This window comes from Dipteris shenzhenensis, chromosome 16 (assembly GCF_047967505.1).
Source record: "Dipteris shenzhenensis isolate YYH24624 ecotype China chromosome 16, Dip_SZ_1.0, whole genome shotgun sequence".
NCBI lineage: Eukaryota > Viridiplantae > Streptophyta > Polypodiopsida > Gleicheniales > Dipteridaceae > Dipteris > Dipteris shenzhenensis.
Window position 1 is genome coordinate 24,530,393 of NC_141611.1, and position 19,566 is coordinate 24,549,958.

Here is a 19,566-nt window from a genome sequence, read left to right on the forward strand (position 1 = left end):
AAATTTTTCGGTGAAGTATGTTGCTATGATGGATACAAAGCATACTGCCAAGTAGTGAAGTAAGAGTTGATGCTTTCTTGATCATAGTATGAATTTACCTGCAGATTGACCATGTTTTTCTCACGCGAGTTTGCTCCGAAACCACTGGTGGATTACCAGGTTTGCACATTAATTTTTATTTCTAGGCTTATGACTTGGAGTAAGTTTGCTGGGGGATGTGAAACATATTCTACTAGGGATACCACCAAGTAGTGTTTGTTTGTCTTCCAAGTTGTCTGTATCTGTGTCATTGAAATGCCATATTTATGTTTTTTTCCTCCAATCACAGGACTTCTTTTGACTCTAGCTGGTTTGGGTGAAAACGGAATGGCTGTAAGTCACATTATCCATCATATCTTGCAAAGCTTAGTTGAATCAGTCTCTCAAGTTGAAGGCAAATCAGATAAGTTGTATTGGAAGAATTGGAAAGAACAGCAGCTTTTATTTCATTGCATTCACCAAGGATTTGTAGGGCAATGACAAAAACGGCATGGGGGGATGAGAGAGAGAGAGAGAGAGAGAGAGAGAGAGAGAGATGCATTATCGGATTTAGGAGGCTTGGGGGTCTATGAGACAAAGTACAATATCAGAGTGACACATGCTCATACAAGCCGCAATGGGCTGAGGCAAAGGGTTCACTATGACCCTTTGCTGAATACTATACTAAACTAAGCTCTGAAGTACAAAAGCAACCTCAAAGTCCAAAAGTAAGGACTACTAACTAGACTTCGTGCTAGCCTTCGTCATGGATGAGTCTGCCCTTCACCTCCGGAGTACTCAGTACGAAGACTTTATATAAATGGATGCTCAAGTATGTGTGGGTGTGTGGATTCGTATGTGTGAGAACATATGTTTCTACTATGGTCTACAGCCACTGTTGGGCACTGGTGACGTAAGTGGGGATGTCATAGTAGCTAGTCCCTGCTATGCACGATGGAGTTTATGGTTTTCAACCTTATGAGTGACTATCATGAGATTGAAAAAGCACTATGTTGTTTTTTTAGAGGATGAGTTTGGGCATGTTCCTGGATTTATCTCGATATATACTAATAGCTAGACTCGATCTCAAAATCGGAGTCTGAAGACATAGCCAGGTGTGATGGTGGCTCTCCTATGAGCTGCAAAAATATTTTGTATCTGTGTCTGTTTGGTTGTCTCAGGCTGTCGTGGGGGGTGTGGTCTCGGTGATCTCTGTATTTGGTGGGCCATATCGATAGTGACACCTCTGGTCGGATGGGCTCCACTAAGTAAAGCTGTGATGGGCTGGAGCTCCATCGTGTGTGCTATCGTCTGTCGTCGTCGTGTGTGGCTCCTGCGTCTCTGGCTGCATCCCTCCTTGTCGTGGTCTCATCCCAATGATCCATACTGCCCTGATGTCGTCGATCTCCTCCTCCTCTACCCTGACATGCCTAGGAGCAGTCTCGAATGTGTAGAAGTCTCTGACATGTCCCTGAGCTCGATCTACCCTTGTGTCTTGCTACACTGCCCTCATCTGTTCTCTGATCTGACATAGAAGGATCTCTTTATGTCATCTCATCTCCATCAGATAGAGGCCAATGCAGGCTGGTCTTGGAAGTGAATCAGTAAGGAGAGAGGCCTGAAGTCATGTCCCTCCTGGAAGAGGCATCGATCATGTCCTCAACTCTGCATTATGCACCGAACACAAACCGAACACAATCCATGGATGGATTGTGAACAGGAAGGGGAGCATGTTAACCGCCACATCGGTTAACAGTTCTTGTACTATGATGAGAAAGTGGAAATGTAGGAGAGTGGGTGAGGAGTAGAAGATGATAATTCCCTTGGAGCCGAATGGGCCCAAGTGGTTGTAAAATGAGAGAAGAGAGGTACATGAGAGCATAAGGGTTAGCCCTCCCTTGAAAAGGTGGATGTGTATCTTTAATCCCCCAATGCGTAAGATCTTGTTTCTTGCTATGGCTCCCTGCTCTTGTACCTCTCCGTAAACATCACATTTGTCAATCTTGTAATGCATTGTTGCTGTAATTTCTTGTCCCATAGATTTGAGCTGAGTAGTGACCATTTCTTGTACCTTAGTGACAAGCTGTGGTGCAGGAGCTGCAATACTACATTGCTGTAAAACTTATTGGATTACCTCTTGTTTGCCATTGCTCTTCATTTCTGAGATTGCCTTCTCCAAAGAAGCAATGCGAAGCTTTGCATCCCTGAGTTCTTGTTGTAAGAAGTAAATCTTCTCATGTGGGTCTCCTTGGCTTTGAAATCTGTGATATGCTAAGGCATAGGGGGAAGGTGTTGAAGCCATATCATCATAGGATGGCTTCTTACTGGCTGGAGTTGAGGGGATCAGCTTCGTCTTGGGGAACTCCATGAGAACATGTGCAAATCTGTCTTGCCCTTTGACTATATCTAACCCTAGAGCTAGGCCAAGCACTCAGCCTAGCCTGGAGTTTAAGAGCTGACTGTATGGAAACGGGTTAAAGAGGAGGGAGTACGGGAGATGTACGGGACTGGTACAGGCTGTATGGAAAGGGTATGGCGGGCTGTACGGGCTGTACGGGGGGGAGAGAGAAAGAAAGAAAATCTATTAATGTCCATGGGAGACCAATAGGTCTATGGGACAATAGAAAACCATCCAATACATCACCTTAGGGAGGGCGCATGGCCGCTTCCCTATACTGCAAAGAGCGACTCTATTTATTCAGAGTACCTACATAGAAAGCATAAATATAGCTGGCCATACATCAGTTTAAGACTGAGAGTCTTTTTGGTTTAGATTTAAACTCTTTAATAAGTGCTATTCCATCACGATAAACTGCCCATTTACCGTCCTTCCTAGCAGCCTTAACATTGGCTAATTCTGTTGCCTTATCCTTAAGTTGAGCTCTTGTGAGTTCTTTGGCTATCCATATCTTAGTCCCTTTCAGCTATGAGATTGTCGTAGAACTTTTATATGTAAATCTCGTGAGTTGAACGTAATGATGGCATGACCATTACGATGACCGCTCCGGACTGTTGTAGTTTCACCAACATTATTAGATCATCAGGATTGTCATCTGCGTCAGTTGTCCAATCAATAGTAGGCATGGCTGCTGGTATTGCGATAATTTTTTCCATCTTAAATGGTGCGTTGCCCTATCAATGAGATCTAGATGCTCATTTGGGAGAGACTAAAATGAAATCGTTTAGACTTCACAAGCAGTTGTAGCTTGAATGAAGAGATTTTGGACTACTTTTTGATTAGCCTTCTCCTTTAGTGCTAGCCTTCGTCATGGCTGAGTTTGCCCTTCACCTCCGGAGTGCCGACAGAAACTCAGTACTAAAATGGATGCTCAAGTATGTGTGGGTGTGTGGATTTGTATGTGTGAGAGCATATTTTTATACTATGGTCTACACCCACTGTTGGGCGCTGATGGCGTCAATGGGGATGTCATAGTAGCTAGTCCTTGCTATGCGTGATGGGGTTTATGGTTTTCAATCTTATGAGTGACTATCGTGAGATTGAAACTGCTCTATGTTGGGTCTACACCCACTGTTGGGCGCTGATGGCGTTAGTGGGGATGTCATAGTAGCTAGTCCTTGCTATGTGTGATGGGGTTTATGGTTTTCAATCTTATGAGTGACTATCGTGAGATTGAAACTGCTCTATGTTGTGTTTTTACTGGATGAGTTTGGGAATGTTCCTAGATTCATCTAGGTGTATGGCTGCTTTGACACATGTAAGGTATCATTGAATGAATCCATCCATCTGGGAGCCCCCCATTTCTGATTTTCAGAGCATTATCCTTTCAAGCTGCATGTTCTTTAATCTCTTCTTGAATATCAGCTTTGTTTGCCTTTGCATCAAACTTCACAATCACTTCTTGCTTGGCTGTCAGCACTTCAGTTTGGACTAGATTCTTGACTGCAGAGATCAGTTGGGGAGTAGGGGGAGAAGCATTGCAAGACTTTACAACCTCTTCAATAATTTCCTTCTTACCAGGTCCTTCCAAAACTTGGATTCGAGCTTCTGCATCTGCCAATTGCGTCCGCAATTTGCGTACTTGATCCTATAGGAAGCAAATCTGTTTGTGATACCCAATAATGGGTCGGTCAAAACGACCACCTCGTTCACATATGTGCGCATATGGGGAAGGAGTCCTGGCTGCAACTGAGGTGTATCGAGCTCTGTTGTTGGAGGTTGTTGGAGTGGAGGGGGTTTTTGACGAACAGGATAAGCTAGGCCATTCGTTGGTTGCCATATCTACTATACCCGCTGGCTAAGCTAGCGCCATCGTTGAGCTGGGGGTTCAGCTCAGCTAGGGGTTCCTAAATCAACGCTAGCCTACGACCACAGGAGACAAAAAGGTCTATGGGAAAATAGAGAAGAGGATTCATACAATGATACCTTTACATGTGTTTAAGAGAGAGAGAGAGAGAGAAGAAGAAGAAGAAGAAGAATATATTATCGTCCTCTGAAGACCAAAACCGGCCTATGGGACCTGAGCAATACAATATCACAAGTACATGAAAGCTCCTCCTGAAGATGGGAGGGTGGAAAGAGAAACCACCTTCTAGGATTCAGGTGGATCCCTATGCTTGAAGAGCTTATACACAAATGTTCCTAAAGCTGAAGGTGACCCTTTATGCAGCAAATCAGCCAGTTTGTTATGTCCCTCAAGGAGGTGATTGAACTCTTCCCTAATGTGTGCATAGTGAGGGCATATCATTACCATGTGTTCTTCTGTTTCAACCATACCTTGATCACATAGTTGGCATATTCTACTCTCCCTTGGCATCTTTTTCCATCCCCCTGTTTCTATTTGCAGCTGGTGTGATCGGGTGCGAAGTGAGGCTAAAGCCCTCCGTTTATGCACTGCTATAGGTGTACATATGTACTTCTGCGTTGTTGTCTCCCTTCCTGTATAAATTGACCAATATTCGGGGTTGATATATGTGCGATAGTACTCAAATTTATCTTTGTTTTCTGCTGTTTGCCATTTCCTGTGTAGTGCATTCAGCAGGTCATAATGAAAAGCCTCTTCATCAATCTCCTCTGAAGAGTAGTTTAAATACTCTTCTACTTCCCACTTCTTGAACCATTTTTTTAGGTCCTGTGCCCATCCGGATGTCAAAATCTTGCCCTTGTTTGTCTTTTGAAGCTTCTGACTTTCATTCCATGCTCTCTTTGGTAGCCTTTCATTATCCATGCACTTGACCTTTGTGATGTATCTGAGTACTCTCTTCAGAGCATGTAGCTCTATGGGTATACATCCTGTCTCTAGGAGTAACAAAGAGTATGGTGTAGTAGCCTTGATGCCCAGGTGCCTCCTAATGAAAGACTTTTGCATTTTCTCTATCTCATTCCACGTTGATGGAGATATACTCCCACCCCATACCTCTACTCCGTAGAGTACCGTCTGTATCACATATGCCCCAAAGATCATATTTCGTACTTGCCACCTTCTCGTATTGCTATTGTTGCACTCATTTTCAAATTGGAAGTATTTTGCCCATCCTGCATCAAGTCTCCGTTGCACACAGCTGTTCCATCTATTATTGGCGGGGATTTCAATACCCAAGTATTTGAATGAGTGCACTGTCTCAATGGGTTGTCCTTTATATAAGATTTGGAGGGGTCTGCTTGGCTGTATAGTCTTGACTATCATGAGTTTAGTTTTGTTGACATTAATAGCCATCCCACTCTCTGCACAAAATATGCTGAAGATATCCATCATTTTTTGCATCTTACTTTCACTATCAGTGAAAACAACCACATCATCTGCGTAAAGAAGCAACCAAATCACGAGACCTGCTAGATGAGGGCTGTATAACTCATCTTTACATGCTTCTTCATTCACCAACTCCTCAAGTCTATCAATGCATAGGCCGAACAAAGTGGGTGAGAGCGGACATCCTTGTTTTACCCCCATATTACTATAGAACTCTTGTGACATCCCATCCTTACATTTTAGTTGACATTTTACTTTCTCATAAAGTCTAAAGACAGCAAACCTTATTTCCTCGGGCACCCCTATGCATTCCATTCTCTCCCATAGCACATCCCTAGGCACTGTATCAAATGCCTTCTTAAAGTCAATGAAACAACAGAAGAGTGGCTTCCCCTTGAGGCGGCTTTCCTCCATCAAAACTCGAAGAGTGACTAGGTGATCCACTGTACAGTGTTTTGGTCTGAAACCAGCTTGTCCCATTGCTCTTTTATTTTCTTTCTCTGCCCAAGCACTCAATTTTGCCTCTACTATTGTGCTATATAGTTTGGCTAGAGTGGAACATACCATAATTGTTCTGTAATTTGTTAATTGATTGCGGTCACCCCCTTTGTAGATTGGTTTGATCCAATTCTCTTGCCATTCTGTTGGGAAACCATTCATCAAAGCCTGATTTAGTGCCATTGCTATGTGCCTTTGCGTGTGCTCATTGGTCCACTTAATGAGTTCAGCCACTAGGTGTAGAGTGTCTGCTGCCTTTCCATTTACCATTTTCTTGAGGCCATCTTGTACATCTTTCAATGAGAAAAGACCCTGAGTATTACTGCTGAGAGGTATGCTCACCATGGGCCGAGCCTTGGGATGTGTGTAGAGCTGTTGAGCATATTCCAGCATCTGTGTTTCTGTAAAATCTCCCATAATGTCATTTGACCTTTGTTTAATTCCTTTCCATGCTCTTCTAGGATGCTTGATAAAATCAATTGCATCAGTCCATTCCTTGTTCACAATATGTGCACGTCTTTTTTTACGTGTAAGTGCATGGAGCTGTTTCTCAGCTGCTCTTTTCTCATCCCCCATTGGGATCCCCTTTAGTGCATTCCTAGCTGCCTTGCACTCAGCATCAAACCAAACATTGTATGGTAGCCCTTTCTTGCATTCTTTATTGCTCTTTTTGTACCCCAAAACTGACTTGGCTGTAGTGAGAATAGCATTTTTCAATTCTGTCCACCCAATTTTCTGTTTTCCCAGCAGACACGTCTGTAGAGTCTTGCATTCTTTATTGCTCTTTTTGTACCCCAAAACTGACTTGGCTGTAGTGAGAATAGCATTTTTCAATTCTGTCCACCCAATTTTCTGTTTTCCCAGCAGACACGTCTCTAGAGTTTCAGCGTACTCCACCTTCTTTGCCTCATTTATATGATAGTTGCCTTCAACTGTTTTGCGCTCTTCTAAAGTTGCCTTGGCAAGTAATATATTAAGCTCCACATATAGTGGTGTGTGATCTGAATCAGGGGACTTTGAGCCAAGTGAGAAATTGTGAATGAGATGGCAAGCTTCCAAACCAATCAATGCATAGTCGATCACACTAGCCCCTCCACTGGCAGGGAAACAAGTAGGGGTATTTGATTTTGGGAAAAGGGCTGTGCCATTCACCACCAACATGTGCATTCCATTCATCAATTGCTCCAATGCCCTACCATGTGCATTCACTTCCTTATCCTTCGAGCATCTACACCAAATGGGGTCAATGTCTATCTCATGTTCCTTGATGTATTCTTGCTGAGTGGGATAGTGAAACTGTAGATCTCCTATCCGTGCATTGAAATCACCAATGAGCAAAACATTTCCTTTTTTGTTGAACATAGCTATATCCAAGCACAGGTCTCCAAGTGGCTGGGTTGGGTCAACCTCATGTCTTTGGTAGAAGGGAGATTCTCTATGAGGGATGTAGCACCCTGCAATGTAAAGTGGTGAGTGCATTCCTTTTACCATGATCCATATGAAGCGTTTGTGGATGTCATCTTTGGCTATGGAAATCATGTCTTGTATATGCTCCTTGTATATGCATGCTACCCCTCCTTGCCCTCGTAGGACAACTTGCTTTTGCCAGATGGAGTGCACCACCTATCCATTAATTTTAGGAATTCTGCATATGTCCCTTTCCCAAGTTTCTGCGAGAAAAATAATGTCTGCATCATGCATAACTTCATTCAATCCAGCCCCTTTATGCCAAGGGAAACCTCTACAATTCCAAAACATGATCTTCAACTTCTTTTGGGTTCCATAGGCCGCGTGTTCCTAGAGGCCCTGTTCAGCTCCTTGCTCTTTTTTTTTGATTCGGGCCTCATACATACGTCTCCTTTCTTCTTGCTGCTTGGGGGTGCGGTCTTCTGTCACGTAGAAAGATGTTCCCTTTAAGTAAATCTTGCTGCTGTCCAAAATGATTTCTCTCTTGCGCGGGTCAAGCATGGTGCAAACAATTGCTCGCTGACTCGAATTTTCATCTCTCTTTCTCCCTACTCTGTGTGCCCCAAAGACCACAACCTCTTGCATGGCAAAGTGCTCCACAAAAAAGTCCCCTACATCCTTTGCAAGTGAGAGGGGTGTTTCCTTTTCTTTTTCTACTAGACCTCGTATGACAATGTTCTGTGATCTTTTTTCTCTCTCTCTATACTCATCAACATCTATCTTATCTTCTGATTTTTCCCCCTTGTCTAGATGTGCATCTGGTGAGGCATGTCCATTTACTATATTTGCCCATGTCACTGAGGTGTTTGTCTGTGGCTTGCATTCTATTTGAGGCTGTGGTGCCATATTTATTTTCATCTTTTCCAAAGTCTGTTCCAGCTCACATAATTTTTCCTCTTGACTGATATTTTTTTCCTCCAAACTGTTTATGGAGCTCTCTTGTATGGCCACCTTTTGCTCCAAATCTTTATTTCTGTACTGTAAGTGTTGGCACTTCAAAGAGAGTGCATGTATCTCTTGCTGTTGGCGATCCAATGTGCTTTGCAGAGCTGTTAGAAACGCCCAAATTCCAGATTCATTAGGAAAATTGTCTATTGTAGCTCCTTGCACTGACATGAGCGGGGCTGCTAAAATGTTTCCTTGAACAGGAATAAAAGGGACTGCTTGTCCATCTAAAATGGTGGGGGGTGGCTCATCTCCGACTGTCATTTGCAGAGTACCTGTTTTAGTTGGTGTTAGAGAAAAAGAGTTTTTCATACTTGTACTTCCTGCAGAGCTCTTCGTCATTGGAGTGGAGGCTGCTGCCAAACCACTCCTGTTGACTCTTTTGTTGAGAGTGTTGGACGCCAGGATGAAGACTAGCGACGCGCGCGATAGAAAACAGGTGCACTTGATATGACAACAGCATGCTATGTGCTGGGGCGTAAAGGGATCCTGACGGCCAACCGCGTTGGAGTTTTACCCCCTTTCGGAGCTGATGGTGGCCTCAGATTTTTGATCTGAATTGAGCAACTACCTGGAACTTCTTTCGCGGTCGCCGCGCACGGCAAATAACAGGAGCCACCGGGTACACAGCAGGGCTAGAGATGACGGTCAACCGCGTTGGGGTTTTACCCCCCATTCGGAGCTGTTGGTGCAGTCCAAATCGCCATCAGAAAGAGAGAGAGAGAGAGAGAGAGAGAGAGAGAGAGAGAGAGAGAGAGAGAGAGAGAGTAGTCTCCAAGGGACCAAAAGATCTATGAGAGGGAGGGAGGGAGGGAGGGAGGGAGAGAGAGAGAGAGAGAGAGTCTATTAACGTCCATGGGAGATCAAAAGGTCTATGGGACAATAGAGAAACCATCTACTCCAACAGCTTAGGGAGGGCACATCGCAAAGTCCAAGGAGTGCATAAAGCATCTCCAGCTATTTAGGGTACCTGAATTATATCCTGGAAAAACATATAATTCGGAGAGAGAGAGAGATGATATTTTCATATTAAATTCCTCTTGAGAGCATTCAGGATCTATGGGACTCGTGACTAATAAACTAATACTGGTCTCTTACAGTGAAAGAAATCTTTACAAAACATACATGTTGTGAGTACCTTCTTAGCTACCTTGTGTGCTAGCATGAGAACTTTGCTACGTTGATCCAAAACTTTTTTTAGGTAACTTCCCAAGATTTTGGCTGGCTGTTCCAAGAAGGTTTTCAGGCTGTCCCCGCTGTCCCTATATTTTCTCTGTGAGTGAAGTCTCGGCATTTTAAGGAGTACATGATGCTCATCTTCTATCTCCCTTGTGGGGTAGATTTTGCAGATTCTTGCATCTCTCGGTATCTTTGGTCTTACCCACCTGCTGCTCTCCACCTCTAGTCTGTCTGAGCTGGTCCTTATTTTTCAGATTAAATGCCTATTGAACGCTGATATGCCCTCCCTGAGATATTTTTGCATCTCATAATTGTTCATTGTATTGATTTCCTGCTTCTAAAAGTACATTTTTGTCCTCAGGTATTGCCATAGTTTCTGTAGCATTTTCTGTGTCACTAAATTTCCGATTTCTCATATATCTTCTGGTATATCAGCAACTGTTATCAATAATTCCATCCATTTCACTGCCTCTCTATGCCATCGAGTGGTCCTTGTAGCTTCATTGCTTTGTGTGGTATCCTGTTTGCATCCATCTTCTCAAGCTTGTTGATGTAAACCATGTATTGTCATAAGGCTTCCCCTTTGAGAGCTATCACACCCGTCTCAGCCAATAGGATGGGATAAGGTGTGTGCACCTTGACCCGTAGTTCGCCTATGAGAAAGTTTGTATGTATTTTTTCTATTCTTTTCCCATAAGGTCTAGAGAACTCGGGCGCTGGCTGGACACCCATAGAAGATCACTGTTTGCACAAGCATATATAGAAATTTCCTCATCTCCCAGTTCCATAGATGCGCCTTTCTGCATTTGTTTTGGAATCTGCATAGAGCTTTCAGCCTCCCAAAATTCTTCTTTCCACTCATGCAGTCCATTTGTCGTTATCTTCAAATTCCAGCCCTTGATATTTTAGGTGATGACTAGGTCCAAAGGCTCCCCCTTGAAAGCGAATCCTTCTGTTTATTCCAAGTCCTGATTATTATTACCTTTGTCTTGATTATATTGACCTGCATTCTGAAGTGTGCAGAAATTCCTGGTGCATCCACGTGTGCTTGCATGTCCTTCGTGCTTTTTGCGAAGAAGACTACACCATCTACGTAAATGAGCAATAGTAGGGCATACCCTGCAATCTGGACTCCTCTGCTGTGTACTAATCTTCCAGTTCATCAATGAAGCGATTGAAAAGAGTCGGCGAGAGGGGACAGCCTTGCTTGACCCCTATGCGGTACTAATGACCTTTCCTCTAGAGCATGATTTATCTACTAATGGCTATGCTAACTGGGCTAATGCTGTCTCGTATATTTTGTATATGGCCTCTCTAGGTTCTCATGGCACTTGGAGCCTTTCTAGTTTTTCCCATAGCTTTTTGTGTGGAAATTTGTTGAAGGCTTTCTTGAAGTCTACAAAGTAGTAGTAGACAGCCCCTTTCTTATTCCCTCCGTTCCCCCCTCAAACAAATTCCCTATGAAGGAAAGACAAAGGAACAAAACGAAAGCACCCAAGAGGAATAGGGCAGTGTTGGGGGAGGGTCACATGCACGGGAAAAAGATAACTAGGATGAATTGCTTTTTTGAACACAATACCTCTGTGAGGCCAAATTCAAGATCCTTGAATACACAATGATTTCAATACCCAATGCAAGAATTTGAAAGTGCCTTTAGCATTATTCTTACTAATTTTCAGCAGAGCTATGGAAGCTCTGATCACAACAGTCTAGTTCAGATTCACCACTATCAATTATCAGATGATCTGTGCTCCTCTGATGCTGCCCTTATTGCAACCAAGCAAACCACTGTCGAGTGCTTGGGACGGAACTGTGCTTGAGATGGTGCTCTAACTCCTTGTGCCTCTGCCCAATTACTGATTTTTTACTCTATGATAGTGCCGTATAATGTGACCATTAGGCTGCTCACCATGATTGTTCTGTGCTACCTGGCTGTCCTCTCCCTTGTGGATTGGTACGACCTTGCTAAGCTGGATTCTGAGGGAAATCCTTCCTCAAGATCCTTTTTCATGAGTGCATTATCGTTTTCTTCTCTTCTCCCATGTCAGCATCTTAGCCACTAGCCCTTGTGTGTTGCAAGCTTCCCATTTTGCTAGCTTCTTCAAGCCTCTCCATCTCCCCACGTCTTCTTTGTTATGATGTCATTTGTTGCTTTTATAGAACCCTCTCTTCCTTATCTCTTTTATAGAGGTCCTTGACAAACTGTGTCATATCCTCCCATCTTTCCTGATGTTTACTGCTGAAACCTTAATCACACCACAAGCTCATCTCCCGGAACCAAACGGGGCCGCTAGAGTCAATTCGCACCTTGGAAACAAGCCGGAACAGGCTGGAAACTTAAATCACACGAAGAAGGATGAATTGGAGCACTTTGGAGCAAATCACAGATGAGGGTAGACCTCGCCTTGAGGATGGAAACTTTGGACAGTGCGTTAAAAACTCAACGAAGAAGCTGGTAGTTGAATCGCAGTAGAGAGAGAAGGTGGGAGAGGGAAGGAGAGAACAAGAACACAGCACTAGGGCCCAGATAGAAGGGCTGGACACCTCCAAAGGCCTTTATTTCAATAGAAATCTCTTTGTACAAGGTGGCTAATGTGGGAGTAGAGCCTGGGTACAATAATCAATGCAACTGGAGCCTAGAGGCCCTTATTTTATAGACTAGGCCAGCCAAATAAAAACCATGTGCTTTCTAAAAGCTGGGCTTGCTTTTCTTGCCTAGAATAGGCACTTCTCTCTAAAAAGTTGAGCTTTCTCCAAGATCTTGGGTTTAGCCCAAAAGCAAGTGCTTTTCTCCATAGAGTGGGCTGCCTTTAATGCTTTTAGCCCAAGTGGGCCTTTCATTGATTTGTTCGCCACTTGTCTTGTGCTTTTCCCCAAGAAAGGTGGGGGAATTTTGCACTCTCCAAAATCTCGCACCTTGCACAAACAATATCCAACACTTTAACCCATTAGTGGTTAGCCAAATGCATGCATTCTAGCTCTTGGACTAATCCTAGTCCCTTTTGGGCGACCCCACAATGTTATTTAGCCAATGCAACACAAAGGAAAATAAAACTTTTTCTAGTTGATCGAAGTCAACTTTCTTTGACCAAAGCCAATCTTAAAGGTTTCTCTTTATTTCTCAGGAGAAGTGACAAACTTGCGACAATTGCCATGCAACTTTTGGATCTTTTTGGGGTTTTTTTGTTTGAGCTTCTTGCTCTTGAGAAAACTTCTTTTCTTGTTTCTCACCACCTATTTGTATGCTCTAGCTTTGCACTCTTTTTCAGCTGCATTTGCTGTTTTCCAAGCCTTATTTGTTGTTTTACATTCTTGGTCGTACCAATGGTTGCAAGGCATGCCTATGCAGAGAAAGAAAGAAAGAAAGACTATGGAAGACGAACAGGTCTATGGGACAGCAAAAAAATCTCTCTAGTACAATGCTTAGGGAGGGCACATGGCAGCTCCTAGAGAGTGCAAAGAGCAGCTCCTATTATTTAGAGTACCTACGTTACAGCTTGAAAAAGATAATCAGCCATACATCAGTTTAAGATTGAGAGTCTTTTTGCTTAGATTTATTAGTGATTGCTATGCCTCCATGATATACTGCCCATTTTTCATCCTTCCTAGCAGCCTTGACCTTAGCTAATTCCATTGCCTTATTTTTCAGTTGAGCTCGTGTAAGTTCCTCCGCTATCCATATCTTAGTCCCTTCGAATTTATAAGATTGTCGGAGAAGCTTGATACGTAGATCGCGTGAGTTGGGTGTAATGATAGCATGACCTTGAGATTGTGAGATTTGAGTTGGTCTGGCTTCATCATCATCATCGACATCATCACCTTTGTCAACCGTCTAATCAATGTTAGGCATGGTTGCTTTGACATGTGCTATAGTGCTGCGTGTTCTTTAATCTCTTCCTAAATGTCGGCTTTATTTACTTTGATATCAAACTCCACAATCACTTTCTTCTTAGCGGTCTGTACTTCAGTGTGAACTAGATCTTTGATTGTAGAGACTAGCTGGGGGGTAGGGGGCCCGGGGGAAGCTTTGCAAGACTTTACAGCTAGAGAAAGAAAGAAAGAAAAGAAAGAAAGAAAGAAAGTTTATTAAAGTCTTCGGAAGACCAATGGGTCTATGAGATTGTGAAAAACTTGATACAATGAGCTATGGTAGTGGAGCTACTAAACGAGCATCCACACCAATGCAGAATGTAAAAAAATGCAAAATGACAGTACTAAGTCCTAAGTACAACATAGTCATATCCCGACTATATATATCAATCTTAGCATCATTGTCGGCATCATCATAACCATCATCCTCATCATCGTCAACAGCACGACATCAAGATGGATGAGGCTGTGGAAGTGTAGGCATGAGGTCAGCAATAGAACGCTGTCGCCCCCTCAAGGGTGCAGTCCTGGTACGTCTCGTGGTCGTAGCTCTGCGTTTAACCAAGGCCACTGTGATCCCCGTCGGTCGGGCTCTGACCCAAAACAAGGAGGGGATGTCCCCAAGTATGATTTGTGAGTCAATCCTTTGTCTGAGTTGTAGGGTCATAGGCTCCGGGTCACGGTTATGTCGAGGTATCGCCTCGTGGGGGTCTATGTGATCTGGCTGAAAGAACTCCGTGATAGAGCTCTGAGAGGTATCAGTTGAGGGAGAAGTCTGCTCGTGTCTCCGTGCTCGGAGTGTCCTATCGCGGTGTCTGAGCATCTCATGAATGAAACCAGCCAAACATCGTTGGTCTGGGTAGGAGAGGACACGGGCCAACATCCCATAACTATCTCTGAAGAGGCAATAGAAACGCCCTCGGATCTCATAGTAAACAAGACACCTGAAGATGATTTTAATATGCTGTTGTATGCATCATACATGCAATTTTCATTTGTCTATATCTTCTATATGCTACAAACACTTGCTTACAATTTGAGTAACCTTATTTGGCATTTATAGACTTTTCTAGACACATGGCCATGCCCAATGCATACTATGTGTAACTAACTTGTATCTACGTTTCTTTGACATATTTGATCCTTAATTTCGACAAGTATAGACCATAAAGGAAGTTTGCCTAATTTTTGGCTTCCTTTTTTATGGCCATTACTCTAAAGGAGTAATCAATTTATGACAACTTTTGGAAATTTATGTAAGTCCTATCTTTCTTGGCATATAATGTATATGTGTTGAGCTTTATAATGTAGAGGAAAATATGTATTAAACCCAAAGTTACTCGTTTTTTATTGCCATGATAAATGATGGACCAAATTTCAGAGACGATGGCTGATTTGACTAGCTTAGATTTGAAGATTAACGGTTCTTTTCACCCCTTCTAACGTCATGCCTTTCTTCTATAGTCATGTTTCTTATTTTTGACCTTGTTCCCTCCTAGCAGGTCTGACCGTTTGAGTCCAATTTATGTGAAGGCTTCCTCGTTGTTAGGCTTTGGCGTGTGTTGGAAGATAGGCACACCCCGGAAAGAGATGGGTTTCCCTACCCTTTCGTAGGCCGGAGTGGGTGCTGTGATTGTGCCTTTTGGATATCTATAGTGCTCAGCAGTCTTCGTTTTTCTTTTAGTCACAGCGGTAAGCTGATTGCTGGAGCGTCTAGACACATTGTAGGTGGGAGATTGGGCAATACAAAGGTGGGGGGGGGGCAGTATCTTGGTAGGGAAGATGATGTTAGAGCACTCTCCAATCGTGCTTCACTTCGAGCAGCCCCATTGTGGTCTCCCACAGAAGGGATCCGTATCTTCGATGTTGTGCTTCACGAGGAGGAGGTATAGTAGTTTGTGCGAGCGATTTGGTAGTAGCCAGAGAGCCCCTGTGCGGATGGTTGGGCCACGTGGGCAGCCAAGGTGATTCAAAGGAGTGGTGAGGAATCTATAACCTAGTCTCTTCTTCGACGTCATTCTCTCCAAGAGCGTAAGAGAATGGTAAGATGGGATTTGGGTTCTACAGAGCGGCTCAGAGAGTAGGACCTAGCCTTTGCCTGGCTTGCAGACCGTTATGAGAGTTCTCAATTAGACCTCTAGACCACGGATATTTTTTGAGTTGAGTTCTCTTGTCATTGTTCCTAACAATGGGTTCAGGAGGGAGACAAGATGACCAGGTAGTTCTTTTGACCATTGGCTGTTGCTCAGTAAGGACGCAACTGCAGTGGCTGCGAGATGCGAGTGGTCAGATGCATTCAGTCCCATACGATATCCCATAGATGACCGCAGACTTCTATCGTCTATTGTTTCAGTGCGAGGAGTAGTGTCCCTAGGTCCTTGCATAGCTTGTATGGGCAGTTTGGGCTTGTAGACCATTGGAGTATGACCAGGAAGGTGGAGGCTCTGTTCACTGATGATTGAGCTTTGTGATGCCCTCAAGGACCTCCCTCCTCAGAAGTGCCCTAGGGAAGATGGATTGACACCATACTTCTTTAGGTGGTCTTGAGAGTTTTTTCAGACCCTCCTTTGGATCGCTTTCTAGGAGATTTTCGACTTTGGCTTGCTCCCTATCACTGAGTCAAGGGTGGATTCATTTGTCTTGAAGGGGGGGGGGGGAGCCTGACATTTGCCAGTGGAGACCGATTATCGTGTTGAGCATTGCTTACAAGGTCTCTGTCAAGGTCTTGAATTTACGGTTGGAACCCACCTTGCTGACAGGTTTTGTTCAGGAACACAGTATCTTGGACAACATCTTCCACAACATGTAGATAGGTTTTGTTTAGGAACACAGTGTCTTGGACATCTTTACCTTTTGTGAGGTGTGGGTTGGGTGTGGGGGGAGTCCCAGCCTAGTGCAGGCCTTCTCTTGGATTTCAAGAAGGCTTATGACAAGGTGGAGTGGTCCTTTCTTGAGGGCACCATGCAAAGGATCGAGGGGGAGTGTCAACCATATGCTTATCGACAGTAGATGAGGGATACCTTTGCACTTTTCATATTAGTACGATAGGGCTGCTGCTTTGCTCCCTTCCTCTCTCTCTTTGGGACAGAGACTTTGGCCTACTTTTTGAGTTCTCAGGCAGCGAGCCGCTTAGGGTTGCGGCTCTAGATTTGCCAGGAGGAGGAGCAACTGGACTCAACGTTTGCAAATGACATGGTACTCTTTGGGGAAGGCACGGTAGAGAGTCTAGAGGGAGTTTGAGGAGCCCTATAGAGTTACTGCTTGGCCTCAAGGGCTAAGATCAACTGGACCATATCAGTGGGCTTCCTCAGAGCGGTTGAGGAGGTTCTCAAGATCTTGGCTATGCTCAGTTTTTGCTGGATTCTCCCGCATCGTCTTTGGGGCTGCCCTACAACGCAAAGAATTTGGATGGGAGCCCTCCCGATTGTTACCAGGACACAGAGGATGTAGCGGGACTTCACTTGGGAGTGGCTGCTTGCCCTTTTCTATTGATCGAGCCTCTCCACCTTAGGTTCTAGGAACAATGGGTTGGATAGAGGTAGAGTACGCAATGCCTCTTTCCTGGTAGCACCCCTTTGCCATTGCCAAATGATAGCGTAGCTTGAAACATCTAGGTTGCCCGTTGAGGTTTTGTCATGAGAGGCCACCAAGCGTCCCCAATAGCCACCCTAGTTTCCATCTGGCAGGACATTATCTACACCTTGCGTGCCATTTTGGGAACATGGGGCATTAGGTTCTCTTGTGATAATTGAGAGGCGGGTGCATTTCTGCAAGGCTTGGCTTGCAGGTGTCTTCTATGTATGTATGAACGAGGCATTCTTTAGATGTATAACCCTCCACCTTGGTTGCTAGTCCTTGTTTCTAAGATTCCCAAGGTAATGAACTGGTTTTATAGTAAACGGGCTGGCTAACAACGAGTTTTCTTTTTCTAGCATTTGTTCCATGATGAGCAACCCTTGGTTGACCCTTTTGTATTGGTTGTTTTTTCAAGCATTAATTGAAAGTTCTTTTCTCTTTAAAAATACAAACATTTTGTGGAATATCTGTAGAGAAGGGGGTAGGGACAGATTTGGAGAAAGGGGGATAGAGGAGCAGAAGAGAGAGAGAGAGAGAGAGGGGAAGAGGGAGAGGAAGGGTAGGAGAGAGAGAATGAGGTAGGAAAGAGAGGGAGAGATTGAGAGGGAGTAGGGACGAGAGAGAGAGAGTGAGCGAGCGTAGGCAGGAAGGAGGAAGGGAGAGTAGATAGGATTAGATATCACATCACAAAGTACATAGTAGGGGGTGGATGGAGACTTATATAGTCTCTCCACATTTTCCACCTAAAGGGCCTCTAACTTGGCCTCTTTTTCCCCTTCATTACAGCCATCCCTTCCCATAGAATTTTGCCCTCAAAATTTCATATGCGGGCTGTTAGAGAGGTGCAGCAAACAACAAATAATAATTAGCCTGGTAGGAGATAGGGGTTGTCCTGGACAATGCTCTCTGGCTGCCATGAGTTCTCATCCTCAGGGAGTCCCCCCCACCACTTGATAAGATACTCGGTGTAGACTTTGTTTCGGAGTACGTGATCCCTGAAACCCATGATGCGCTCCGGAACATAGAGTATGTGGCCCTCCTCATCCATAGGTGGTAGCTCAGGAAGGACTTGGACATGCTGTCTGACATGTGGCTTCAGCAAGGATACATGGAAAACATTATAAATCTTGGAGGTCCTGGGTAGCTCCAACTCATACGCCACCTCGCCAACTTTGCGGATAATTTTGTAGGGACCATAATACCTGTGAGCAAGCTTTGTGTTGGTGTTACCCTTCAACGAGGCATAACGTTTCTTGTGGAGGCGTAAGTGCACATAATCCCCTTCTTCAAAAGAGAGATACCTCCTGCGTTCATCCGCATACTTCTTCTGCTTGGCTTGGGCATCCTGCATATTCTTTTTAGCCAATTGCAGAAGGGCATCCATACTCTCCAAGTTATTTCTTGCTTGCTGATTTTCACAGCCATGTCTACAACTAAAGATGGCATACCCACTGCGCATCCATACATAGCCTTGAACGGGCTCATGCCAATAGAGATGTCCTTGGTACTGTTGTAACAAAATTCAGCAAGTGCCAACCACTTATCCCAGGACTTCTGTGTGTCATGATGGAAATGCCTCAAATACTCCTCCAGCCATTTGTTCACCCTTTTTGATTGTCCATCCGTCTGAGGGTGGTAAGCAGTGCTAGGTGTAAGAGAAGTACCCACTGCTGCCAAAAGTGACCCATAAATTTTGCATCTCTGTTGTTGATAATCTCCCGAGGGAAACCATGATGCTTAAAAACATGCTCGATGAACTGCCAAGCAACCTGTGATGCTGAATAACGGGTCTTAGTGGGTATGAAATGGCCTGCTTTGTCATTCTGTCAACCACCACAAAAATCATCAACAGGGGGAGTGCCGCCCTGCTTAGTTACTGATACATTTAATGCATATATAGCGCTGCCCCTCTTGAGCTCTCTGGCCAATTGCCTTGCTGAAATGACCTGCAATTTAGGAGCTGCAATACCATGCAATGTAACTGATCCATCCCTATGGACAAAGCTGAGTGTTAAGGCATTGAAATCCATGCTGATTTTGCCCAGTGATTGCAACCAATCACAGCCCAGGACAACATCTATTGGGCCCATGTCAAGTGCCAAGAGATCACGTGCAAATGTATAGTCATTAGAGAACTTAATCCTTGCATCTTGGCAACAAGATCTACTGATCATATGCTGTCCATTGGCCACTTCTACTCTCAGCCCATGGTCTATCTCAGTAGCAATCAGCCCAACCCTCTGTAAAGTCTTGCAGTTAACAAAACTGTGGGTGCTACCACTGTCCACCAACACATGCACAATCC

General features: G+C 44.2%; 1 protein-coding gene across 1 annotated transcript in view; it reads left to right on the forward strand.

The window, feature by feature from the left end:
- Positions 1 to 19,566, forward strand: part of LOC147892730 (uncharacterized) — a 130,263-nt gene that overhangs the window by 8,878 nt on the left and 101,819 nt on the right. Inside the window, exons 4-5 of the mRNA XM_087386883.1 lie at positions 105 to 159; positions 329 to 372. Coding sequence (XP_087243009.1) covers positions 105 to 159; positions 329 to 372 — 99 coding nt within the window. The remainder of the gene's footprint in view (positions 1 to 104; positions 160 to 328; positions 373 to 19,566) is intronic.